At 43.5% G+C, this 27,946-nt stretch overlaps 1 protein-coding gene across 1 annotated transcript in view; it reads left to right on the top strand.

Annotated features, from left to right (window-relative positions):
* Window positions 1-27,946, top strand: part of LOC126269980 (fibrillin-3-like) — a 737,299-nt gene that overhangs the window by 534,953 nt on the left and 174,400 nt on the right. The window contains exons 5-6 of the mRNA XM_049974034.1: window positions 2,491-2,607; window positions 5,733-5,856. Of these exons, the coding sequence (XP_049829991.1) occupies window positions 2,491-2,607; window positions 5,733-5,856 (241 nt within the window). The remainder of the gene's footprint in view (window positions 1-2,490; window positions 2,608-5,732; window positions 5,857-27,946) is intronic.

Below are 27,946 nucleotides of genomic sequence, written 5' to 3'. Positions count from 1 at the left end.
GCAGTCGCGCGGTTCCGGACTGCAGCGCCTAGAACCGCTCGGCCACCACGGTCGGCCTCGGCGCTACAGTCTGGAACCGCGCGACCGCTACGGTCGCAGGTTCGAATTCTGCCTCTGGTCTGGATGTGTGTGATATCCTTAGGTTAGTTACGTTTAAGTCGTTTTAAGTTCTAGGGAACTGATGGCCTTAGAAGTTAAGTCCTATAGTGCTCAGAGCCATTTGAACCATTTGTTTGTGACTATTACAGCGCCATCTATCACAAAGCGAAAAAAGTTGTCCAAGTAAAACTTTCATATCTCTTTACGTACTACACGAATATGTAATAATAAATGGGGGTTCCTATTTATATGCATTTAATCCTGTGGCAGCGCCATCTAGTGGGCCCGCCATAGCGCCATCTGGTTTCCCCCTTCAAACTAGACAAGTCTCGTTCTTAGTAGTTTTTTTCTTTGACGCTTATTTCATGAGATATTTGGTCCGGTCACGATCAATGGACCACCCTGTATACCCTATGTGTTCTGGGCGGAGGTAGTTCGCTCAGGGCTCTTGTATGTGCAAGTACTGAATAAACCTTTGTTAAGTGAAGTTAGTGTTCGTCATTCATCTAGTTACACCTTGTGCTACGTGGATCCGTAGGAGCGTGCATCCCTCAAGAAATGCATTCGTGGCTGTCGATTTGCTTCGGATGAAGAGCTGCAAGCCTGTGTACAGTCATGGTTCTGTAGGCTACCGCAAACATTTTCCCATGAAAGGACCGTCCGTCTTGTCTCATGATGGGATTACGACGATTACTTTTGATATAATAAACAGCTTACTTAATTCTTTTTCCATTTGTCTCTTATACACTACTGGCTATTAAAATTGCTACACCAAGAAGAAATGCAGATGGTAAACGGGTATTCATTGGACAAATATATTATACTAGAACTGACATGTGATTACATTTTCACGCAATATTGGTGCATAGATCCTGAGAAATCAGTACCGAGAACAACCACCTCTGGCCGTAATAACGGCGATGATATGCCTGGGCATTGAGTCAAACAGAGCTTGGATGGCGTGTACAGGTACAGCTGCCCATACAGTTTCAACACGATACCACAGTTCATCAAGAGTAGTGACTGGCGTATTGTGACGAGCCAGTTGCTCGGTCACCATTGACCAGACGTTTTCAGTTGGTTAGAGATCTGGATAATGCGCTGGCCAGGGCTGCAGTTGAACATTTTCTGTCTCCAGAAAGGCCCGTACAGGACCCGCAACATGCGGTCGTGCGTTAACCTGCTGAAATGTATGGTTTCGCAGCGATCGAATGAAGGGTAGAGCCATGGGTCGTAGCACATCTGAAATGCAACCTCCGCTGTTCAAAGTTCCGTCAATGCGAATAAGAGGTGACCGAGACGTGTAACAAATGGCACCCCATACCGTCACGCCGGGTGATACGCCAGTACGGCGATGACGAATACATCCTTCCAATGTGCGTTCTCCGCGATGTCGCCAAACACGGATGCGACCATCATGATGCTGTGAACAAAACCTGGATTCATCCGAAGAAATGAAGTTTTGCCATTCGTGCACCCAGGTTCGTCATTGAGTACACCATCGCAGGCGCTCCTGTATGTGATGCAGCGTCGAGGATAACCGCAGCCACGGTCTCCGAGTTGATAGTCCATGCTGCTGCATACGTCGTCGAACTGTTCGTGCAGATTGTTGTTGTGTCAAACGTCCACATCTGTTGACTCAGTGATCGAAAGTGGCTGCACGATCCGTTACAGCCATGCGGATAAGATGCCTGTCATCTCGACTGCTAGTGACGCGAGGTCGTTGGGATCCAGCACGGCGTCCCGTATTACCCTATTGAACCCACCGATTCCGTATTCTGCTAACATTCGTTGGATCTCGATCAATGCGAGCAGCAATGTCGCGATACGATAAACCGAAATCGCGATAGGCTACAATCCGACCTTTATCAAAGTCGGAAACGTGATGGTACGCATTTCTCCTCCTTACACGAGGCATCACAATTACGTTTCGCCAGGCAACGCCGGTCAACTGCTGTTTGTGTACGAGAAATCGGTAGGAAACTTACCTCATGTCAGCACGTTGTAGGTGTCGCCACCGGCGCCAACCTTGTGTGAATGTTCTGAAAAGCTAATCATTTACATATCACAGCATCTTCTTCGTATTGGTTAAATTTCGGGTCTGTAGCACGTCATCTTCGTGGTGTAGCAAATTAAATAGCTAGTAGTGTAATTTGGAACCTTTGTTGTGTTTCCGTATGTTCACTCTTCCTTCTTGCTCTTTTTTGCTTTCGAATATTCTCTGTTTTGGTAGACTCGTGCTAAGAAAACTATTGAGAATAACTGCTTCTAGATTTATTGCCTTGTTTCAGAGGAAAACAATATGATATCTTGTGTGTTCTGTTTGCCTCTTTATTTTGCATGGGCAATGAGTTTCTTGAGTGTTAACCAGCACAGTCTGTTGTTCCTAAGACGGTCCTACAGAAGAAAAGGAAGCGACTGGCGGGAACGGTGGACGTGGAGATGGAGTGACGGCCGGTCGCAGCGGGGCCAACGGCGGCAGGAACGGCCTCAGGCAGAGAGGACCCGGTGAGTGCAACGAGTCACACGGCCTACAGACACCGCCGTCTACCACCGTATCGCTCTGAAAACTGAAATGGTAGTACCGTCCCTGAGGCGAGAAGAGAGAAAATAACAGTAAGAGGGGGGTTGGGAGTGTTTCAACAGCAACAATAAATAATTAATAGTATATACTTAATTACGTTTCTAACTACTGGCATAAGTCATTTAAGCAATAATGTCTCCTTGCTAGGAAACGTGTTAGTTATTGAAGGGAACCAGAGTAATGGCTTCTGGTACGTTACATTTAGCCATATTTCGAGCATACTGAGGAATCTAGGCTACCTCTGTCGGCCACGCAGTAATTTAGTGTTGACTAAAGAATGTTCTGAAAAAAGAGAGGAAAATCATTTCAATTACCAAAGAATGTCTGAATTAAAGTGTCGAAAATTTTAGCCAGTAATTTGAGGAATGTTACAACAATGGTAACATCGTAAATGAAACTCTTACTACTTCACTGATATCAGCTGGATTCTTTAGCGCAGCATCTGGTGTGTCAATCAGGACTCTACTCGTCCTTACCTAGAAGATGAGCAATCACCATAGACTCGTTCAGCATGTCCAGGCACCTTAGTTATGCTGTTGTTTTCGTGCTAATGTCTTTGCAGTGTTTGTACAGAGGGTATCGATGACAAATCTCTTCATTTGGGAAGTGCAAACTCACTACTCATGTGAAACATAATAGCGGTATTTAATGAAAGTGGCAGACAAAATAAGGAGTTTGTTGAATAAGTAGAAACAATGAGGTAGTTTGGTTTGATTGGATCCCACAAGTGAGCGTCCACGAGCCGCACTGTGGAATTGCTGAGCGTTCGCTGCCATGGCCGCTTGGGCACAGCACACGACAGGTGTTTTGCAGTGCATAGATTTTTGTACAATCTATTTCACTTTTATCTACAGTAGCCCTAAGTTTCATAAGCAGCAGTCTCTATATAAAACGTGCGGTGTTTCAAACTGAAAATAAGGCCTTCAAGGTTTTGTAGCATTTATTACATTCACATGACAATTATAAATAATACATCAAATAAAAGAGCACCTCGAAAACTTTTTCTTACAAAAGTCATACAATAACACCATTTTTGTATATGGCAAACTAAGTCTGGAAGTTTGCTCGTCTATTTACTAATTAAGATTTTTTGGAGGATTTCTACTTGTAACCAGTTTTAAGTTTCGTTCTCCGTACACATGAGAAAGCCGCAAATATTATCGACAATCATCTCTCTTCATGATTGGTATGATGTACTTCTTTGGCAATGTAATGTACGTTTTCAACATCATTTTCTTTTCATTGTAGCTATTCAGTGCTATTAATTTGTTCATCTCACCATTATGTTGTTACTACTAAAACCTCGGTCTGTGTGTAAAATGTTTTTTAAGAGAGTCACTGAGGACAGCCTCAATAGGTTCACGTTTTTCCTTTTCAAATTACACTCCTGGAAATGGAAAAAAGAACACATTGACACCGGTGTGTCAGACCCACCATGCTTGCTCCGGACACTGCGAGAGGGCTGTACAAGCAATGATCACACGCACGGCACAGCGGACACACCAGGAACCGCGGTGTTGGCTGTCGAATGGCCCTAGCTGCGCAGCATTTGTGCACCGCCGCCGTCAGTATCAGCCAGTTTGCCGTGGCATACGGAGCTCCATCGCAGTCTTTAACACTGGTAGCAAGCCGCGACAGCTTGGACGTGAACCGTATGTGCAGTTGACGGACTTTGAGCGAGGGCGTATAGTGGGCATGCTGGAGGCCGGGTGGACGTACCGCCGAATTGCTCAACACGTGGGGCGTGAGGTCTCCACAGTACATCGATGTTGTCGCCAGTGGTCGGCGGAAGGTGCACGTGCCCGTCGACCTGGGACCGGACCGCAGCGACGCACGGATGCACGCCAAGACCGTAGGATCCTACGCAGTGCCGTAGGGGACCGCACCGCCACTTCCCAGCAAATTAGGGACACTGTTGCTCCTGGGGTATCGGCGAGGACCATTCGCAACCGTCTCCATGAAGCTGGGCTACGGTCCCGCACACCGTTAGGCCGTCTTCCGCTCACGCCCCAACATCGTGCAGCCCGCCTCCAGTGGTGTCGCGACAGGCGTGAATGGAGGGACGAATGGAGACGTGTCGTCTTCAGCGATGAGAGTCGCTTCTGCCTTGGTGCCAATGATGGTCGTATGCGTGTTTGGCGCCGTGCAGGTGAGCGCCACAATCAGGAACCGAGGCACACAGGGCCAACACCCGGCATCATGGTGTGGGGAGCGATCTCGTACACTGGCCGTACACCTCTGGTGATCGTCGAGGGGACACTGAATAGTGCACTATACATCCAAACCGTCATCGAACCCATCGTTCTACCATTCCTAGACCGGCAAGGGAACTTGCTGTTCCAACAGGACAATGCACGTCCGCATGTATCCTGTGCCACCCAACGTGCTCTAGAAGGTGTAAGTCAACTACCCTGGCCAACAAGATCTCCGGATCTGTCCCCCATTGAGCATGTTTGGGACTGGATGAAGCGTCGTCTCACGCGGTCTGCACGTCCAGCGCGAACGCTGGTCCAACTGAGGCGCCAGGTGGAAATGGCATGGCAAGCCGTTCCACAGGACTACATCCAGCATCTCTACGATCGTTTCCATGGGAGAATAGCAGCCTGCATTGCTGCGAAAGGTGGATATACACTGTACTAGTGCCGACATTGTGCATGCTCTGTTGCCTGTGTCTATGTGCCTGTGGTTCTGTCAGTGTGATCATGTGATGTATCTGACCCCAGGAATGTGTCAATAAAGTTTCCCCTTCCTGGGACAATGAATTCACGGTGTTCTTATTTCAATTTCCAGGAGTATATTTCCACCTGATGAAAAATCATGACTGCGATTTTGCTGTAACTCGATTCACTTAATTTGACGACACGAAATGAAATTATTCTTACCCTTTGACAGAGCACTGCTTTCGTCTAACTAAAGAAGAGAAACGTTAAAGCAGTTTAGGAATAATTTCTTGCCCGTCTTCTAGTAGCGTGTAATGGTGACTTGGTTCAGATGTAGATGTGTAGTGTGAGAGAGGCTGACGCGGCGGGTGGTGTGTTGCTCTGCGCAGGCGCGCGCCTGCACAACGCGACCTTCCTGGCGTCGCTGGACCTCAGCTGCCTGGTGTCTCGCAGGGCGCACGGGCTGCTCAGGGCGCCGGACCTGCCCCACGCCTCGCTGCTCAAGTACTCCAGGTGGGTCGCCGGCTGCGCCTTCCACTGCCGCTCTGCGTATTCTGCGCTCAGTGTGTCTCTGATGGAATAACATAGAATAAAATAGGTGAAAAAATTGGTCAAATGTATTGTGACATGATTTGTCTGAAGGCGAAAAATGAAATGAAATAAATTGGAGAACCTTTTAATGCTCCACTGAATGACGTTCGAAATAATGTATAGCAAATGAGACTGCGGGGTCTACTTAAACCACCAGACAAATGGTTCAAATGGCTCTGAGCACTATGGGACTTAACATCTAAGGTCATCAGTCCCCTATAACGTAGAACTACTTAAACGTGACTAGCCTAGGGACATCACAAACATCCATGCCCGAATCAGGATTCGAACCTGCGACCGTAGAAGTCGCGCGGTTCCGGACTGAAGCGCCCAGAACCGCTCGGCCACCGCGGCCGGCCCACCAGACAAATATCCTCTAGTACTGTACCACAGAACATTCTAAGATTCTAACTTAAACATTGAACTTTAAATTCTCGATCACCATCTCATTTACCGTACATTATTTGTAAGATCATTCTGAGGCGCAACAAATATTTCTGTAAAGCATTTATTCTCTAAAGAAAAAAATAGCGCACCGAATGAGACGGAAATCGGTAGACTTGATGTCCATGTACAACAAATTATTGCAAGTTTCAGAAAAATTAGAATATTTATTCAAGAGAAAGAGCTTCACAAATTCAGCAAGTCAATAACCCTGGCCTTTATGCAGGCAGTTATTCCGCTTCCTAGTGATTGGTAGTTGTTGGATGTCCTCCATATAGATATCCCGCCAAATTCTGTGCAGCTGGCGCTTTAGATCGTCAAAATCTCGAGCCACTGCCCATACTGTTCCTACACTTTCTCAATTTGGGATAGATCCGCCGGCTTTGCTGGCCGAGGAAGGGCTTGGCCAGCACCACCACAGGCAGTAGAAACTTTACCCCAGTGCGGGAGGCCATTATCTTGCTGAACTGTAACCCCACGGTTGCTTGCGTAAAAGGCAACAAAAGGGGCATAGAATAGCATCGACGTACCGCTGTGCTGGAAGAGTGACGCATATGACAACCAAAAGGGTCGTGCTATGCCAGCCAGAGTAGCCGAGCGGTTCTGGGCGCAACGGTCTGGAGCCACGCAACCACTACGGTCGCAGGTTCGAATCCTGCCTCGGGTATGGATGTGTGTGATGTCCCTAGGTTAGTTAGGTTTAAGTAGTTCTACGTTCTAGGGGACTGATGACCTCAGAAGTTACGTCCCATAGTGCTAAGAGCCATTTCAGCCATTTGGTCTTGTTATGAAGTAAAACGGCAGCCCAGACCGTCATTCCTGGCTGTCGAGCCGTATGGCGGACCGAAATCGGGTTGATACCCCACCGCTGTCCAGGGCGTCTCCAGACACGTCTTCGTCATGGAATCGCATTGAATGGAGTAGAATTGTCTTCAGTGATGAGCCTTGTTTCGAATTGGGTCCCCATGGTCAACTAAGACGTGTAGGGCAGAGAAGCCGGAGGAGGACCAATGTGTTATTGACACGCTTAATTTGTGTAGCTCTGTCTCTTGAATACATATTCTAATTTTTCTGAAAGTTGCCGCCATTTTTGTCTGTAAATGTACACCACATCTAATGATTTACATCCCATTCGGATAATTCCTTGCTGTTGTGCCGTTTTTGTAGCGTCTTTCTTACTTGTAGACAAACCTTTTCACAAAACATTTGACCGTTATTTTAAAATTTTTATTTCGGTATTGACAGTTATTCGACAGTTATAATTATTGATAATTATTTATCACACCAGTACACCCTTTTATTTCTGAATATAGCCCGTTTGTTAATCTCCCACTCTTCGTTTGACTTTGAAAATTCGGACGAAATTCATAACGTAATTGCTACAGAGTCTTGTTTTAACTCCACGCAAGCGGTTGACCAATACGTTCACCAGGCGAGACATTATTAATTTTTCCCCTGTAAGCAATTTACCCGCATGTCTTAATAATAACTGCAGATCACTATGCCATACAACTATTAAATTCCACCCACTGTTTCGACATCAACCCAGGGAGGCAGATAGAGGCCAGCCGTTGGCAACACTACTGGACCAGAGAGATCATTGTGAATTTCACAATACTAACAATGTATAAATTGATAAAAACCACTGCATGTATGTATGTGTGTGTGTGTGTGAGTACTCCTACTGAACTATTCGAACTATTTCAACCAGACGAGGTACACATATCACTCACTATCTGAAAAAGAAACGGTGTGGGAGTAAGAACCACTCACCACCGATAGGGGTTCGTGTACGGATGAAATGATTGTTGCACAGAAGCATAACTCAGAAACACCTAAGGGATTTCGACCTAATATTGTATACTCATAATTTGTATAAAACTGTTGTGAGAGTAAGGTACCCATGCTTTCCTTTAGAGGTGGGATTTGGGACAAGGGTGGGTGACGTGCATAAATATTCGAAAAATACGTATTGGTATTTCTCTCTTGTATATGGTTGAATTGGAATATTTAAAAGTGCGAAGTGCAATCTGTCATTCGTTTCTGTTGTTTAGTGCGTGAACCAGGTCGTGAGAAGGAGCACTGCAACTGACCAGTAGCTTTTTTCGTCAACGCTCTTTGGGACTTAAGATTTATGCCGCAGGCCTCAATGCCACACATACATCTAACTCTTTATTAACTAGCGTATTCTGCCTCAAAAGTAAATGCAGGCGATTTTAATACCGATTTTCTCTGCTTAAAATCCAAAATCTTGTATTTTTCAGAATTTTTTAATGAGGGTCATAAAAATTTGTAACGTCTGCAAAAGCAGACCTATAGGTACACGAGTATTTACATACTGAGCATTCTATGCCACGTTTTATTACAAACAAGTGTTGAACACAGAACATATACGTTAAATGGGACTTGTGGAGCAAAGATACACTATAACATGCATATTTATGGGTAAGTAATCAGTTATCACTTTTCGAAACTAAAATTAAACAATATAAAGGCTGTGGAATCAACTAAGATTCGAATTACTAATAATTTAAATTGGAAGAATTACATAGATCATGTAGTGGAGAAGCAAACCAAAGACTGTGAATTCTTGACAGAAAACAGAGAAAATGCAATAGGTCTACTAAAGTGACTACTTGCACTACGCTTGTTCGCCCTCTTATGGAGTAAGACCGTGCTGTGTGAGATCTGCATCAGATAGGATTGACGCAGGACATCGAAAAAGTTGAAAGGGGGGCAGTTCGTTTTGCATTGTCGCTAAATAACGTAGTGAGTGCACGGAGATGAATTGGGCTGGCAATCATTAAAACAATGTTGTTTTTTGATGCGACAGTACCTTCTTATGAAATTTCAGTCACCAACTTTCTCCTCGGAGTGTGCAAATATTTTGTTGGAGCCCACCTGCTTAGTAACAGTTCGTTTTTCCTGCACGCAGTTCGAGAGTGGAACACTAAAGAAGTAGCTTAATGGTGGTTCGATGAACCTTTTATCAGGCAATTGACTGTGAATTGTAGAGTAGTAATGTAGATGTTGAAATAGACGCTAAATCTAGCTTAGGGGATGGTCTATTGATACTTCCACCTTTATTATCTTCAATCTCGTAAGAGTGCTACTTTCTGATTCACCCTTTGCCATATATGCTTCACTAGTGTCATTTTAACTCTCCAAATCTTCACTTTCCAGATACAGAACTGGAGCTAAACTAATGTGCCTGGCATTTGTACCATAAAATTCCCAGAAAGAGAAAGAGAAACACTAATTTCAGACCTGCTGACTGCATAACGAGGAAGACTGACTGATACTGACTGTAAATTCATAAGATCTGCATCTGTGACTTTTAGATGTGGCACCTGAATTACATCACATTTACACCGTTTGTCTTTCATCTGTTATAACAGACATCAACTTTACATTATGAATTTACATCTACATACAAAAGTGCTTATAAGATAAAGCATCTTATATACACTTCAGGCACTGTATAAAATATCTGAAGGATTTACTCTGACTTAATATTGAGAACTGAGGATTACAAGGATTAAAGTCACACACGCACCTGGCACCAACTACATGAGCATTGTTCATTTTGAAACTATAACAGTCACTAGCTTGTTGGTGCCGCTCTCAGCATTCACTGAAGTTAGTCAAATGTGTAGCACTCACTGACCAGAGATAGTCAAATTAGGCTGTATATCTATCGTAGGCTATCCGAAGACGATTTGAAAGCATGTCTTCATTTGTAGACGTTATGTAACAAAGGGTTAAAGTCCTCTCTGGAGTGGTAAAACAGCGATGAATCAGATATGTGCCAGTGAGATGTATACATGCCGTATCGGTGCATAACTTGGTGGCGCTTTTACAATGCTGTGATTTTACTAGCGTAAAATGCGCTTTATTTCAATACAATAAACAGTAACAAGACTGATACGCTGCTCATAGATGTAATCACCATCTCTGTCAACGAACATCTGCTAGCGTTTATGTAGGAGTTCTGTTCCTTTCTTGTAGAACTGCTGTGGTTTCGAGCCGAAGAAGTCTGTTCTCTAGTTCCTAAGAGAGGTATCATGAAACATTTTTCCCTGAATGTTGCTAGAGAGAGACCGAAAAGGCGATGATCGGAGAGGCTGAGTCTCTCGAGTATGGTGAATAAGGTGTAGCTTTTTTCCATCGGCTGAACCATTCTTTCCTCATATTTAAAAACATACAGGCCCCAATTCTCGTCATCAGCAGCAATGATCCCAAGGAACGGCTTGTACCTACGATAAAGAAAACGGCAACGTTCCAGCAACGACGAACATTTAGTAAGTCGCTAATTTTTGTTGACGTTGCTTAACCCACATGGTATCCAGCTACACAAGTTTTGCATCTTATCCAGTGAATGGCGCTCATGGTTATATTCCATAATATGTTGCAAATTCCGCATTGGAGGGAGAGAATTATTGCAAACCATCTGATTTAGGCGGTTTTCAGAGAGAAGAGTTCATTACTAAAGTCGAATTTTCCATCTTGGAAATGCTTTCTATCTATACAAACCACAAACTGTTTCGTGGTTTCTGGAGAAATAGGTCCTCGAGTAAACACTTCCTACTTAAAAAAGGCCAAAGCTAGCTAAGCTTCTTTCCGCAGCAGTCAAACTCCAAACTGAAGAAAAACAGTGGAATGACGAATAACGAAAACCTCGCAATGCAGTGTCCCAACCCAAAGAAGGAAGACATGGACTTAGACTTTTACGCGTGAGAAACGTACATGAACCGTCACGTAATTTTTTGTTCTATTACATTCAATGTTTTTATTTCGATTAGAGTTTCATAAAACTGATAAGTCTCGTGTGACAAGCTTTCATGTTGTCTTATGTTGCAGGTATAAGTGATTAAAATTTTTTTAACTTATCCTTTCACTGAAGACAGTGCACAGCGGAAGGAAATGAAGTGATGCACGTTTTTCGATGAATGTTTAGATTGTACCAGAAAGAGCTGAAACTAGCAAAATAGAGGAATAACGTATGTTCTCTTCCATCAGAGTTAGAGCATACTAAACATTATGACGTGAATATTAAAAAACTAGACCACCTTTTCTAGATTTTTAATGCTTAGCACAACATGTTTCGAGAATTTTTCTCCTTTTCATGTGCATTTGTTTATATGAGAACGTTTATGGTGATGTTTGCATTTGCACACATAATCACTAACACTGTTTGTTCTTGTAGTCAAAATATGCTACTAACAAGTTGCGAGACTGATTTCCCAAGAGTTTGTGGACAGTTAGAGATGTTACAATTTTTTTAGATTACATTATCGTTTACGTTTTTAATGTCTAGTAAGATGTACACCGAAATGAAAATTACAACAAATTCAGGAAAACTACTAGATTTATCAACTACAGGAGAAACATCGATTATGATGAACGAAATATAATAGTAAATTGTACCTACGATAACTGAGTGGTGAAGAGAAGTCGTTTCAAAGGCAAAAAGTCGGAATCATTCCCTGTAAATAGCGGTGTAAAGCAGGGGTGTGTGTTAGCTCCTACTGTTTGGCATTTGCTTATGAATACTGTGAGGAGAGAGTGTATTTACATTCAAGATCTGATAGAAATCTCTTCAACATTGTCCGGCTCAAGGCCAAGACCAAAGCCAGTAAAATTGTTATTAGCGAGTTGTTATATGCAAACGATGCAGTTCTAGTCGAGAACTCAGAGGATGAGCTGCAGTAGCTAATCAACAACTTATCACATGCATGTGGAAAATTTGGTTTTACCATCAGCCTCCAAAAGACTAATATCATGGCGCAGGGAACCACCAACCTTCCATCCATCAACATTGACGGTTATTCCTCTCCAGGTAGTTGATGACTTTACCCACTTGGGATCTACAATACGTAGCTACTTGTCTGTGGGCACTGAAATTACTAACAGAATAGAAAAAAAAAGGTCGGTTGTCATGGGTAGATTGAAAAACACAGTTTGGAACAATGGACTACACATTAAAAACTAAAATTCAAGTATATAACGCTTGTGTTATCAGCACCCTTTTGTATAACTGTGGCAGGCCGGTGTGGCCGACGGTTCTAGGCGCTTCAGTCGGGAACCGCGAGACCTCTACGGTTGCAGGTTCGAATCCAGCCTCGGGCATGGATGCGTGTGATGTCCTTAGGTTAGTTAGGTTTAAGTAGTTCTAAGTTCTAGTGGAATTATGACTTCAGGTGTTAAGTCCCATAGTGCTCAGAGCCATTTGAACCATTTTTTGTATAACTGTGAGACATGGACAACTCTTGCTAAACACGAATCCCGACTGAACAGCTTCAGTCTCCGTTGTCTCCGGAGGATCCTTCAGACCATTTGGAAGGATGTAGTACCCAACACCGAAGTATTACGGCTCGCAAGCACAACCAGCATTCATGCACTCCTGAGTCACCGACGTCCACGGCGGCTGGGACCTGTCAGGCGCATGGACTCTCAGCGAATACCGAAAAAAGTGTTGTACGGAGAACTTCGGGAAGGGGGTGAGGCCAGTAGGAAGACAGCACCTTCGCTTTAAGGATGTCTGCAAGAGAGATCTGACCAAGGCCAGTAGCGATCTAATTTAGTGGGAAAATACAGCTGGTGACCCTGTCAAGTGACGACAAGCTGTGAGCTTGCAGGGAACGGACGGGTGCAAGAAGACATCAGGAAGAGGGCAAGACGGAACGAGAGAGCGGTCTCTGGTGAAAATCCTTCACATTTCGAGTACCCAAACTGCAGCAGACACCGCCACTCTCAAGTAGGACTTTACAGCCGTAGCAGATGTTGCAGAGTCTGAGCCAACTATGATACACCATCATCCTTCGAGGATGGACGGATGCCATTCACTAGAATTATCAATTATAGGAGAAACATCGATGATGATGAACGAAAAATAATACTAAATTATACTTGTGGTAATTGAAGTGGAGAAGAGAAGGGATGGTGGTAACATGTGGCAAGCCAAAGACTGTTTAGTGAATGTTTTGTTGGCAAATTCAAAATTTAGATAACAGACAAATTTATTTTCTAACAGACATCGTAGTAGAAACGTGTGAGGATTTTTGTGAAGGCGATCAGGTACGGTGAGTAGAGGGCAGTGGAACAAAACTTGACTAAAAACGTAAAATACAATGCTAGATGTGAACTGAATAAAACTGCTAGACCCAGAAACATGTTTTGGAAAATGACTTGTGTTCAAGAGCCATCACCTCTCAGTCCAAACAGAGTTAAGATTTCTACAGGTTTACGTATTTCCCATCCTTTCCTATAGAGTTGAGATTTGGATCTTGACCGACGACTTGAAGCGTTTGTGTTGTGGCTGTCCAGCAGAATGCTGAGTGCACCACGGGCAGATAAAATTACTAACAACGACCTTCTCTGCAAAATGAGGAAGGAAAAAGAAGTCCTAAACACAGAAAAATGCAGTAAAGTTTATTAACTCGGTTATTTAATGAGAAATGGAAACAGGTGTAAATTGTTATAGAAAATTCTTCTTAAACAGATACCTGGTATAAGGGGACGAGGAAGACTAAAAACACCTTTATTTGGAAACTTGAGGACGTGGGCTTCACACAGGAGCGAGGAAGTTTTCGTATAATCAGGAGTGATGTAGTTATAATGATCACTAACGTTCGAAACGAACCTGCACTAGAACAAGAAGAAGAGGAAGAGGAAGAAGAACGAGGAGGATGAGGAAGAAGAAGAGAAGGAGAAGGATGAGCATAATACAGGAGCAGCCACCGAACCTCCTACGTACCAATATCTTTTTCTTTTTTTCCATATTGCGTGTCTCATTCCCAAGTTTATAAAAAGGTAACTCCATTTCCCACCTTGGTTATTATACACTATTATTTTCATCACAGACATCTGATTACGGCGACGCGCTATTTCCAAATATTACTTGCAGCGTCATGGTTTTACACCACAAAAGCTGCGTGCTTTTCCACAAACGTGCGTCTGTCATTGAAATACAAAGCCGCTGTCAGTGCAGGCAAGTAAAAGATAGTCGCGGCGGATTAGACGAGCGGTCTACGGCGCTGCAGTCACGGACTGTGCGGTTCGTCCCGGCGGAGGTTCGTGTCCTCCCTCGGGCATGGGAGTGTGTGTTTATTCTTAGGATAATTTAGGTTAAGTAGTGTGTAAGCTTTAGGGACTGATGACCTTAGCAGTTACGCCCCATAAGATTTCACACACATTTGAACATTTTGAGTAAAAGATAAACAAAAAACACGCCTATAGTGTAGCAAATGGTTGTCACATTATAATCCATTACTTAATGTATCTACACGTACTGTCAATACAACTGGAAGACAAAAATGGAGATCATTACACTCAAAGCAATTAATGTTTCAGAGAAACCTTGAGAAATGTTGATTGAGGTGAAGTTGGCAATACCTACTGGCAATTCAGCAAGTTTGTTAATAAGTCTGTATATCGTTTAGAAGCCAGTTTTTCAAAACGATAATTAAATGCAACACTAGGAAGTCTTCAAAGAAACTTAGGGTAACTAAACGCATCCAGGATATACAGCGGATCGACACTTCTTGCAACGGTTGGCAATTGAAGCTCGTCATAAGTAAATTAACGTTTTGGGCACAAACAGACAGAAATACCCATTACTGTATGATTACATGATTTGCGTAGTAATCACTGGAAGCAATTTCATCCACAAAATATCGGAATGACTTAAAGCGGAACGACCGTATATAACTAATCGCAGCTAAGGCAGATGCCAGGCTGATATTGATTGAAGAATTCTCTGATCGTGTACTCCACCCACGAAATTTTCAAAACACGCTTTCGAGCAATATTTGAATATGGCTCATCAGACTGGAATCATTATGAGATAGGATTGAGAAAAAACAGCAGCGCGTATCGTTACAGGTTCACTTAGCAAGACCGAAAGCATTACGGAGCGGCGGACGCTACAAGAGATACGTTCTCCATCATGGTGTGATTTACTGTTAAAATTTCGAGAGTCTACGTTCCTAGAACAGTCAGCCAATATGTTGCCTGCATCTGGTATATCAGGCGAGAGGACCTTGACGGTAAAATCAGAGGTTTGAGCTCACGCAGAGGCTTACCGACAGTTGTCCCCGCGAATCATTCGCGACTCGAAGAGGAAAGGGGATGGTGATAGATAAAGAACTCTCCTCTTGTAAGGTGGCTTGCGGAGTATAGACATACAGGGTGATTAAAAACATACCACAACTTTTAAAATCTGTATTTAATCAAAGAAACACGATAGAAACTTGGGTAATAAATTAATGTGGAGTGTATTCGACAAAGGTCTTTTTTCAGTGGAAAAAAAGTTCATTAGTTTTCAATACGACCCCCTCCAGATACTCGAGCGACATCAACCCGATATTCGAACTCCTTCCACACTCTCTGTAGCATCTCCGTCGTAACAGTTTGGATAGCTGCAGTTATTATCTTTTTTAGTTCCTCAATGTTATCTGGTACAGGTGGTCGAAACACCATATCTTTAACATACACTCATAGAAAAAAATCGCAAGGACATTGGTCAGGGCTTCTTAGAGGCCAGTGATGAAGTGCTCTGTCACGTTACGCACTGTCAGGAGGCAGATCCATCGCTGTGGACACCTTTCGTTCAAATAGGCTCGGAGAGATAAGTGCCAGTGGCTGATGCCCGATCCTGCTGGAATATACTTCGTCTTCGAATTGAGGGAACAGCCATTTCTGCAACATTTTCAGATATGTTTGCCCAGTCACAGTTGCACTTTCGAAGAGAAAAGGACCAAAAATTTTATTGGCTGAAATGGCACAGAGAACGTTCACCTCAGGGCAGTCACGTTCATGGTGAATTGTTTCCTTCGGATTCTCAGTACCCCATATACGGACGTCGTGCTGATTGACTTTTCCTGTTGGGTGAAATGTCGCTTCATCGATAAACACTTGCTTCAAAATGAACCAATCATCTGTTTCCATTTGCTGAAGGAAAAAGTCGCAGAACTCGATTCTTTTCACTTTATCAGCCTCTCAAAGGGATTGAAGCAATTGTAGACGATTAGGTTTCTTTACTAGCTCCAAGTGGCAAAATGAGCAACTAAGTGATACTTCAGAGCTTCCTTCAATCGACCACAGAAGGAACGTAGCTCTCCTTTTCGTCTTTGCAGAGTTCTCGATTTTCGAAGTTGTGCTGTTCCTGTGGAATCACCTTGTACGTTCTGATTAAAATTACTTGTGGTTGACACACTGCAGTGTCGGAGGCAGAGTTGCCGGAATGCAGCCAGCGACACTACACGAGATACTTACTGAACCGGCAGCATAGCGATCAGGCGGCACTCGAGAACGAACTACGATTTGACCGCAGCAGGCCCATACCACTTGACTCGCTAAAATGTTAGTCACAAAGTAATTTTAATGAGAGTATAGTTCCGATGTATTGTCGTCGCAACTAACGAGCAACGTAAATTGTTTTGCTCGCCGAAACAGGTAGTCTATCCAGATCCTCTGAGCTCCTGAACACCCAGGTAACTAATGCGACGTGGCGCTTAACCTGTATGTTACAACTAAACTGGAAGTCGACTGTACCAAACACGGAATTTGCGTCTTCCCTATTCACGATCAACCAGCACACTAAGACCAACCACAAGCTCCAGGTACTATTTCGTGAAGCCAGTCGACTTCCGCAGCAAAGCTACTTTGTACAACCAGCCTTAGTTCATTTCCTCAACTCTTGGAAGGCTACTCGGAACTGTAAGGTTGCCAGACACTACAGACTGGCTGTTGAGGCTGCCTCTCTGGCGTATCCAAGCGTGAGGCACTGTTCGAGTTCCCACAAGAGCGTACTTTAAAACGAAAACGCCATCGCGGAAAAAATTACTTACTTCCCAACGAAATGATTACGTCTAGCCGGACGTATAATCACAAACGTTTTAGTATTCCTTGTCTGTCTTAGCGTCAGTCATAAAATTCATAATAAAATTTAATACATTCAAATTTCTATGTCATTAACGGCCTCGTCCTGTAATGCTATAATTCCCCTAATCATGTTTTAAATCCTGACACCGCTAGACAGTGTAGTTTCACAATGTGAACTAAGTAATACTGAATCGACAAAATGAAGACAATTTCCGTGTCTTGCGTTCGCTCTACTGTCGCCATCAACTTTACTCAGAATACTATTTCACAGTTGTAGAGCTCCTGACTCTTCGTGCATTAAAGTGAAGCAGAATATATGCAGATTTGTAGCTTCTGTTTAGTGTTTGGTCGCATAGCGTCTATTTATGTAGAGAAAAAACTGCTGACTTGAACGTACGAAGATGAAGTGGAAGAGCATTCTATTAACTCTACACTAGCACTGGAAACTATTAAACGCGGAATGAAATTTATGAGATAGTTTTTTCTTCTTGAAGAGATACCCGTCGTGGCTACGAGCTGAATCATATTTTGACAGTAGCTGAGAATCATAGATATTTTTTAATTTACGCGTGTGATCTAAGTAAGAATGTCAAGGTTTTATATTTTCTGTTGATTTGCTTATATAGCTACCTTGTTGCTGCAGATCGATTACACAAACGCATTGCCACTGTCGGCACAACGTGTTGTGTTGGGCCAAGCCACACGCTGCAGGCCACCTGTTACCTACCCCTCGGTGATTCAATTACCCTGTAGTGCCAGTCATTATGGTCTGCATTTTAGCCACCATAAATATGCTACACCTTGCATTTCAGCGACTTACCTATCGCGAGAAATCAAACGCATGGACTGTTAAACACATCGCGCACCGAATAACTTCAGTGTGCTGCTATGGGAGTCGAGATCGATTCTTGGCCTTTTCGGGAGAACGGTAATAAAAACTAAACGAGCAGCGATAGAAATACACAGTTTGTTGTAATATGCTTGGGACAACAGTACATTTTCAAGCGGACAAACTTTCGAAATTGCAGTAGTTACAATTTTCAACAACAGATGGCGCTGCAAGTGATGTGAAAGATATAGAAGACAACGCAGTCTGTGGGTGCGCCATTCTGTACGTCGTCTTTCTGCTGTAAGCGTGTGCTGTTCACAATGTCGCAAGTGTGCTGTGGACAACATGGTTTATTCCTTAGAACAGAGGATTTTTCTGGTGTTGGAATTCCACCGCTTCGAACACAGTGTTGTTGCAACAAGACGAAGTTTTCAACGGAGGTTTAATGTAACCAAAGGACCGAAAAGCGATACAATAAAGGATCTGTTTGAAAAATTTCAACGGACTGGGAACGTGACGGATGAACGTGCTGGAAAGGTAGGGCGACCGCGTACGGCAACCACTGAGGGCAACGCGCATCCAGTGCAGCAGGTGATCCAACAGCGGCCTCGGGTTTCCGATCGCCGTGTTGCAGCTGCGGTCCAAATGACACCAACGTCCACGTATCGTCTCATGTGCCAGAGGTTTCACCTGTATCCATACAAAATTCAAACGCGGCAACCCCTCAGCGCCGCTACCATTGCTCACGAGAGACATTCGCTGACGATATAGTGCAAAGGATTGATGACGGCGATACGCATGTGGGCAGCCCCATGTTGCAGTCCCATCGTCCCTGCATCCTCAAAAAGTACTGGTCTTTGCCGCCATTTCTTCCAAAGGAATCATTGGCCCATTTTTCAAATCCGAAACGATTACTGCATCACGCTATCTGGACATTCTTCGTGAATTTGTGGCGGTACAAACTGCCTTAGACGACACTGCGAACACCTCGTGGTTTATGCAAGATGGTGCTCGGCCACATCGCACGGTCGACGTCTTTAATTTCCTGAATGAATATTTCGATGATCGTGTGATTGCTTTGGGCTATCCGAAACATACAGGAGGCGGCGTGGATTGGCCTCCCTATTCGCCAGACATGACCCCCTGTGACTTCTTTCTGTGGGGACACTTGAAAGACCAGGTGTACCGCCAGAATCGAGAAACAATTGAACAGCTGAAGCAGTACAGCTCATCTGCATGTGAAGCCATTCCGCCAGACACGTTGTCAAAGGTTTCGGGTAATTTCATTCAGAGACTACGCCATATTATTGCTACGCATGGGGGATATGTGGAAAATATCGTACTATAGAGTTTCCCAGATCGCAGCGCCATCTGTTGTTGACAGTTGTAACTACTGTAATTTCGAAAGTTTGTCTTCCTTAAAAATGTACTGTTGTCCCAAGCATATTGCAACAAACGGTGTATTTCTATCGCTGCTCGTTTAGTTTGTATTGCCGTTTCAAATATACCGGTCATTTTTGAAACACCCTGTAGTAGACAATGAAGTCCATTATAGGATAAAACTTTCATTCTCAACCTGTTATTTCAGAAACCGTACAGGAGGTTACATTTGTAAAATTGGTCGTCACAAAATTCACTGTTACATCTCCGAGACGAAATGTGATGCAGATTGCGGTTACGCCATTTCGAAGACACATTTGTTCTCAATGTATTCATTCAACTCACAACCACTTCGTCATGCACGTTGGCACGTGAGATTCGTTAGGCAGCTCAAAGAAATCACTCTTTCTTACGTAACTGCAGTGTGCGGACTTTATTGTAACACTACAGTCACATCTACCTAACCAGTCTTTGTCACCATCACTTTACAACGTACAAATTGCTCGTAAACGTAAATAACAGAGAATTTTGGCAAATCTGTTGAAATCTTTCAGAATAATTTGAAATAATACACGTTTAACCGTACTTATTAATATATCTATGCAAAGTTACCATCTTACGGCAGGCAAAAGTTGCTGCTCTCTGACTGAGGACCCCGCTGTGTCAGAGTACTGAGGTATTTGAATTATTAGGAGCTGCAACATAGTGCCTAATTGAAACAGTGATCCAGTAAGTGTAGAATTTGTTTTCTTATTCTATTTCACAATCTATTGTGATCATAGGCTGAAATTAAAAAAAAGGACTCGTATTTGAGCGTAGACTAGAGAGCTAAAATATTCCCAGGCAGCATACAGGGTGTTACAAAAAGGTACGGCCAAACGTTCAGGAAACATTCCTCACACACGAATAAAGAAAAGATGTAATGTGGACATGTGTCCGGAAACACTTAATTTCCATGTTAGAGCTCATTTTGGTTTCGTCAGTATGTACTGTACTTCCTCGATTCACCGCCACATGTGTGGGCTGACGAGAATCCGCACGCAATCGTGCAATCACGTCATCAATACAAATTTTCTGTGAACGTTTGGGCAGGCATTGTTGGCGATGTATTGATTGGGCCCCATGTTCTTCCACCTTCGCTCAATGGAGCTCGTTATCATGATTTCATACGGTATACTCTACCTGTGCTGCTAGAACATGTGCCTTTACAAGTACGACACAACATGTGGTTCATGCACGATGGAGCTCCTGCACATTTCAGTCGAAGTGTTCGTAGGCTTCTCAACAACAGATTCGGTGACCGATGGATTGGTAGAGGCGGACCAATTCCATGGCCTCCACGCTCTCCTGTTCTCAGCCCTCTTGACTTTCGTTTATGGGGGCATTTGAAAGCTCTTGTCTACGCAACCCCGGTACCAAATGTAGAGACTCTTTGTGCTCGTATTGTGGACGGCTGTGATACAATACGCCATTCTCCAGAGCTGCATCAGCGAATCAGGAATTCCATGCGACGGAGGATGGATGCATGTATCCTCGCTAACGGAGGACATTTTGAACATTTCGTGTAACAAAATGTTTGAAGTCACGCTGGCACGTTCGTTTGCTGTGTGTTTCCATTCCATGATTAAAATGATTTGAAGAGAAGTAATAAAATGAGCTGTAACATGGAAAGTAAGCGTTTCCGGACACATGTCCACATAACATATTTTCTTTCTTTGTGTGTGAGGAATTTTTCCTGAAAGTTTGGCTTTACCTTTTTGTAACACCCTGTATATTGTTACATTACAAGTTCAGAGTCAAATTATCGTAGTAATAGTAACCAGTTCCAAAATATATAAATAAAGCAAAAGTACGTCAACTGCAGGATGATCCAGAGACTACAGAAATTCGTGCCCACAGAAGAACGATAAAAACAACTTTCCAGTGTGTAGCTTCAATTGAAGTCCAGAGTGAGAAGACATTTTATGATATGCATCTACATGATTACTCTGCAATTCACACTTATGTGCCTGGCAGAGGACTCATCGAGCCATTTTCATACTACTTCTCTATCATTCCACTCTCGAATGGCGTGTGGGAAAAAGGAACACGTAAATCTTTCCGTTCGAGCTCTGATTTCTCTTATTTTATTATTATGATCATTTCCCCCTGCATAGGTGGGTGTGAACAAAATATTTTCGCATTCGGAAGGGAAAGTTTGAAATTTCGTAAATAGATCTCGCCGCAAAGAAAACCACTTTTGTTTCAGTCACTGCCATCCCAACTCGCGTATAATATCAGTGACACTCACACCCATATTGCGAGTTAACACTAAACGAGCTGACCTTCTTTGCACTTTTTCGATGTCCTCCCATAATTCTACCTGGTAAGGATCTCACACCGCGCACCAATATTCCAGCAGAGGACGGACAAGTGCAATGTAGGCTGTCTCTTTAGTGGGTTTGTCGCATCTTCTAATTGTTCTGTCAACAAAGCGCATTCTTTGTTTCGCCTTCCCTACAATATTATCTATGTGGTCTTTCCAATTTAAGGCTGCGAGACTGGCTCATATGAGAGGCGGATTTCACTAACAGCATCGTTGACATGCACTGCAGGGTGAAAGTTGCATGTCCTCGTGACAGGGAATCAAGAGATAGTGATATCTCCAAAGCAACATTTACGAATTAACACTCAGTGTTCATGGTATATTAATTGTTCATGCAAATTCGAAGTGGTTTGTTTCTATTATATTATACTTACTTTTAGGACCCTTTAAGGAAACGTTCAAGAGAAAGTTATCGTACTTTAATTAATGTGTCTGATTTCGTTATCAAGCAGGTGGCGTACTTAATTCACTGTCACGGGGAGCCAAGTACGCTTCATAGCTCTTACCATACAGATGTGGTATTCCTTTCAAGGTTCTGTAGTGGAAATTATGTTTCTGAAAGTGCTGCATGATGCCTGTTAAGGTTTATAATCACTTAAGTTGTCGGACTGTCTCACCGTAACAACTTACAGGGGACGTAACGTGCTGCGAAAGACGTTCTAGAGTAGTAAAAGACTTTACTTTTGACACATGGCTGGAAAAAAATCCTTCAAAATGCCTTGGAATACGCATACACCTTAGGAGTGAGGTATTTTGATCATTGTTATGGTCTTAGCTATCTTACTTGTTGAACGCTGAAATCAATTTCTCTCATTCACAAGCAGAAAGAGCTTTTTGACAGCGAGGTCACTAGAAACGGTGCACTAACTGAACTTAGAGAGACAAAACAAACATGTCGTATTTCGTCTGATCTTTAGTCATAAAGCTACATTTAGGTTGAATCTGGATGGATCGAAGAATCTGATCTCTGCATCTCCCAATACCTGTACAATACTGCAACCACTCTGTAGCAAGACAGAATCAGTGGAAAAAGGTCTCAACTATAAAAACGCTAGGGGTATATTTCTGAAGATATGAAATGTCTCGGCGGCAGAATATTTCAGAATTTCAACATGTTGCAGTTCTTCATGTTATGTTTTCTAAAATTTTCCCGGCAGACAGAATATTCCATCTTCTTTCGGGCGTACGTTCGGGAAAAATGAATTCTTCTTCCGACAATTCTGCTGTTAACCGTATAGCAATCTTGAAAGTGAACCAGTGACTGTATAAAAATAATTCGAAAACAGCTTATTAACAAGTAAATATCAGTGGGACGAAACAATTTTTTGGCATCTTGTCAAGAATTATTTCACCAACAATACAGATTAGGTTTTTTTTTGCTTTTGGTTTTTTTTTTTTTTTTTTTTTTTTTTTTTTTTTTTTTTTTTTTTTTTTTAGACGCACAAAGCTTTATCTATGGTTGCCGCTCTTATGCCGATCGTCTGACCTCTGACACCTGACACACTTACGTTTATTCCGCATCATATTTAAGTCAAATGATTTTTATTTAAGTCAGCGACTCACTTTGAAGATGGTGTTACGGCTATCTGCCAAAATATTTGGAAGAAGAAGAAATACACTCCTGGAAATTGAAATAAGAACACTGTGAATTCATTGTCACAGGAAGGGGAAACTTTATTGACACATTCCTGGGGTCAGAAACATCACATGATCACATTGACAGAACCACAGGCACATAGACACAGGCAACAGAGCATGCACAATGTCGGCACTAGTACAGTATATATCCACCTTTCGCAGCAATGCAGGCTGATATTCTCCCATGGAGACGATCGTAGAGATGCTGGATGTAGTCCTGTGGAACGGCTTGCCATGTCATTTCTACCTGGCGCCTCAGTTGGACCAGCGTTCGTGCTGGACGTGCAGACCGCGTGAGACGACGCTTCATCCAGTCCCAAACGTGCTCAATGGGGGACAGATCCGGATATCTTGCTGGCCAGGGTAGTTGTCTTACACCTTCTAGAGCACGTTGGGTGGCACGGGAACATGCGGACGTGCATTGTCCTGTTGGAACAGCAAGTTCCCTTGCTGGTCTAGGAATGGTAGAACGATGGGTTCGATGACGGTTTGGATGTACCGTACACTATTCAGTGTCCCCTCGACGATCACCAGAGGTGTACGGCCAGTGTAGGAGATCGCTCCCCACACCATGATGCCGGGTGTTGGCCCTGTGTGCCTCGGTCGTATGCAGTCCTGATTGTGGCGCTCACCTGCACGGCGCCAAACACGCATACGACCATCATTGGCACCAAGGCAGAAGCCACTCTCATCGCTGAAGACGACACGTCTCCATTCGTCCCTCCATTCACGCCTGTCGCGACACCACTGGAGGCGGGCTGCACGATGTTGGGGCGTGAGCGGAAGACGGCCTAACGGTGTGCGGGATCGTAGCCCAGCTTCATGGAGATGTTTGCGAATGGAGCAACAGTGTCCCTAATTTGCTGGGAAGTGGCGGTGCGGTCCCCTACGGCACTGTGTAGGATCCTACGGTCTTGGCGTGCATCCGTGCGTCACTGCGGTCCGGTCCCAGGTCGACGGGCACGTGCACCTTCCGCCGACCACTGGCGACAAAACATCGATGTACTGTGGAGACCTCACGCGCCACGTGTTGAGCAATTCGGCGGTACGTCCAACCGGCCTCCCGCATGCCCACTATACGCCCTCGCTCAAAGTCCGTCAACTGCACATACGGTTCGCGTCCACGCTGTCGCGGCACGCTACGAGTGTTAAAGACTGCGATGGAGCTCCGTATGCCACGGCAAACTGACTGACACTGACGGCGGCGATGCACAAATGCTGCGCAGCTAGCGCCATTCGACGGCCAACACCGCGGTTCCTGGTGTGTCCGCTGTTCTGTGCGTGTGATCATTGCTTGTACAGCCCTCTCGCAGTGTCCGGAGCAAGTATGATGGGTCTGACACAACGGTGTCAATGTGTTCTTTTTTCCATTTCCAGGAGTAAATACTCGTCCCTGATGGACCCCTGAAAGATAATGGTATGAACTTAATTTTGCGATTGAAGGTTTTCTCGTCGTATTACAGTGATCAACCGAGTGGTGGCGTCGTCTCGTCGATACGTTTCGACACTCGCTTGGGGATGATGGGTTCGAAACTCATCGAAATGTTGCGACAAGACGACGCCACCACTCGGCTGATCTCTCGATAAGAGTTTATCAATCAAACTTAATTTTGTTTTACATTAGTACATATTCAGTGATATTAGGTGCCCCAATTGCACACATTTTTATTAAAACAGATGCCGATAAGCATCCCAAATAATATGAATACAACTTTTTAATCTGTCATCGGAAATTTGTTTCATCTGAATATTATATCATCGTTTCTCATGTAACACTAACTGCTTATGAAGCACTTTTTATAATGAACTCTGTTTCACTCAAAGCTCTGAATAAAATAAATTACGCGAGAGGCTTTCCACTGCAATATCTTTGTTACTTTAATTACATAACACATGAAGGACTACCGATTCTGCGAATAAGCTTATTAAGTGTGACTCTTCCCAACCGTACTGAGCTGTTTATTCGGCATGGCATTCGGATGGCCTGGCATGTATTCGTCAACCTTGGTAACACCCCTGGCGTAGCAAGCTAATGTGGGTTACAATAAATTAGATATTGTGTAGGCGCATAAGCTCGCTGCATTTTTCTATACGTTTTAATAATCACAACAGGTACACCTAACAGAGACTTTAATCATCGTTACTATATTCTCCTCCACCATTTGCAACAGTCTGGCAACACTGGAGTAATTTTCGATTCCGTGACTGTAGAAATGACGTGGTTTTGAGGCGAAGAACTTGTCGAGCCACGTTCGGAACGCATTTTCATCCCGAAACCAAGTTCCTTGAACATTGTTAAATAAACAGCAGAAAAGGTGAAAATCTGATGGAGGGAGACCAATTTAATGAGGTGTGTGCGGAATTACTTCCCAACCCAACTTCTGTATAAAGATTTTTGCCAGTCTAGCAGAATGCGGTAGGACGCTATCGTGGAGTATCAGCACTTCGAGCAGTGTTCCTCGTCTTCGTTCTTAGACTGTTTCTACAAGACGGCTGAGTTGTTCACAATAAATGTCGGCAGTGATGGTTATACCTCGGCGAAGCAATCGGTAATACAGCACACCGTCCCTGTTCCACCGCCTGCAGAATGTTTTCTGTTGTGGATGTGCGCAGGTCTTTTTGCGTTGAGTTTCTGCTCTGTTTGGGTACGCCATTCCAATTCTCGTCACCAGTAGCTATACAGTATACAAATGGTCGCTGTTATTCACGAGCCATTTGATGACGATCAAGCCGAGATGCACATATGCCCAACCGCTGATTTTTGTGATTTTGGCTCAGAGCATGCGGTACTTATACACCCGATATTTGAACCTCCTCCATTGCATGCAAATCTCTCACGATGGTGGAATGATCACAGTTGATTACATTTGTCTGCTCACGTGGACACTGAGATAGATCATTGCGATTCGTACGTTTAAACGATCTCCATCATACCTCGAAGGGCTTCCTGAACGTGGATAGTCACTAACATGAAAACGATCCTCCTTAACACTGCAAAACCATTTTCTTCCCGTGCTCTGTCCAATGGCATTATCCCCATATCTGGCATAGATGTTCCTGGCTACCTCCGCTGCTCTCACTCCTGCGGAATAACATATCCACTTGGCACTCCATTTTCTATCGTCCACAGCTCCACTCACTGTCTCCAAAAGAGAAAGTAACATTATATAACCTCAAACACCAGAAGTGAACTACAAAAAGCAAAATGACAATCGATTAATAAAGCAATAGAAAGCGGAATACCAACATGCAAAACAAAAACGCTAAGAAATCATGCACCAGCCGAATACAAGCAATATACTGGCAAAGTGAAAAGTTAGAGCGCTACAGGTCGCCACTGTGCTACGAGCTCCAACTCGTGCTGGGTGATTGGTAACGGAACGGAACGGAATCTGTTATTCGGCACTGGACTACTATTCGCAAAGAGTTGGTTATGTTGAAGGACCGGGAGGGGGGGGGGGGTTAATATCTGAACTTATGGTTTTGAATAAAAAGCCTGAGTGTTGGAGGCTTGTGCACTTGTGCGTGCTCGCGGAGGCATTAGACGATATTAGGCATATGTGCCAGTTTCTTTAGCTCTACAGTGTAGATAGAGCTGTATCCACAAACGAGATAAATTTTTAATGAGAATAATCTTCCGCACTGGCTGGCGTAAACTGACTGCGAAACGGTTGCACCTGGGCTAGCCATATATTGCCGAAATGCAGTTGGATGACTGGACTTGAAAATAAACAATATGATCCAAGGTGATTCCTGAAGAGCTGTGACGTCGCACGTTATGTGATCATTTTAGTCCGGCCTCTCAGATGCGTTTTAGCTATGTATGACGTACGTAATTTTCGAGAAACAAAATGTCCATTCAACAGGTTAGATAGTGTAGCTGAAAATACCTACGCACCCCAAATAGTGTGCAGTACTGAAAAAGAGAAAATAAGACGATATTCCAATCCCAGTTCTGTTATATCATATGATGACAGTGCAGTAGGGTCGCAAGATTAATATGAACCCTAAGAGTTTCTGCGTAGTGGCCAATCTGAACATAATATGAGAAGACCAATAATAATTTTATTTTATCTATTTATTCGTTTACTTCGTATGGTAAAGTCCCTCTGACTTCTTACATTTTCCCAGATGTAATAAGGAAATCAGATCTACAGTATGTACAGTGCATAAGCAGCGCACACTACTACCACTACTGCTGCTACTAGTGATGATGATGGTGATGAAGATATGTTCCCTATTATCCTGATAGGGGCTTAAACATGGATAATTATGCCCCTTTTTGGGAAAATCAAGTTCTAAGCCTTAAGTATTCTGTTGAAGTTAGAATGAATATTTTCATTTAGACTACAGGTTTTTAGCTGTGAAGACGTGACGAGAGTAAAGACTCCGAAAATGACTGAATAGTCATAGTTGTGAACAAGAATTTGGGCCAAAAGTGAAATGTATACAGTGAGAAAAACAGCATCTGC

This window comes from Schistocerca gregaria, chromosome 1 (genome assembly GCF_023897955.1).
Source record: "Schistocerca gregaria isolate iqSchGreg1 chromosome 1, iqSchGreg1.2, whole genome shotgun sequence".
NCBI lineage: Eukaryota > Metazoa > Arthropoda > Insecta > Orthoptera > Acrididae > Schistocerca > Schistocerca gregaria.
Note: the sequence above shows the minus strand (reverse complement) of the source record. Positions and strands in the feature narration are given on the sequence as shown.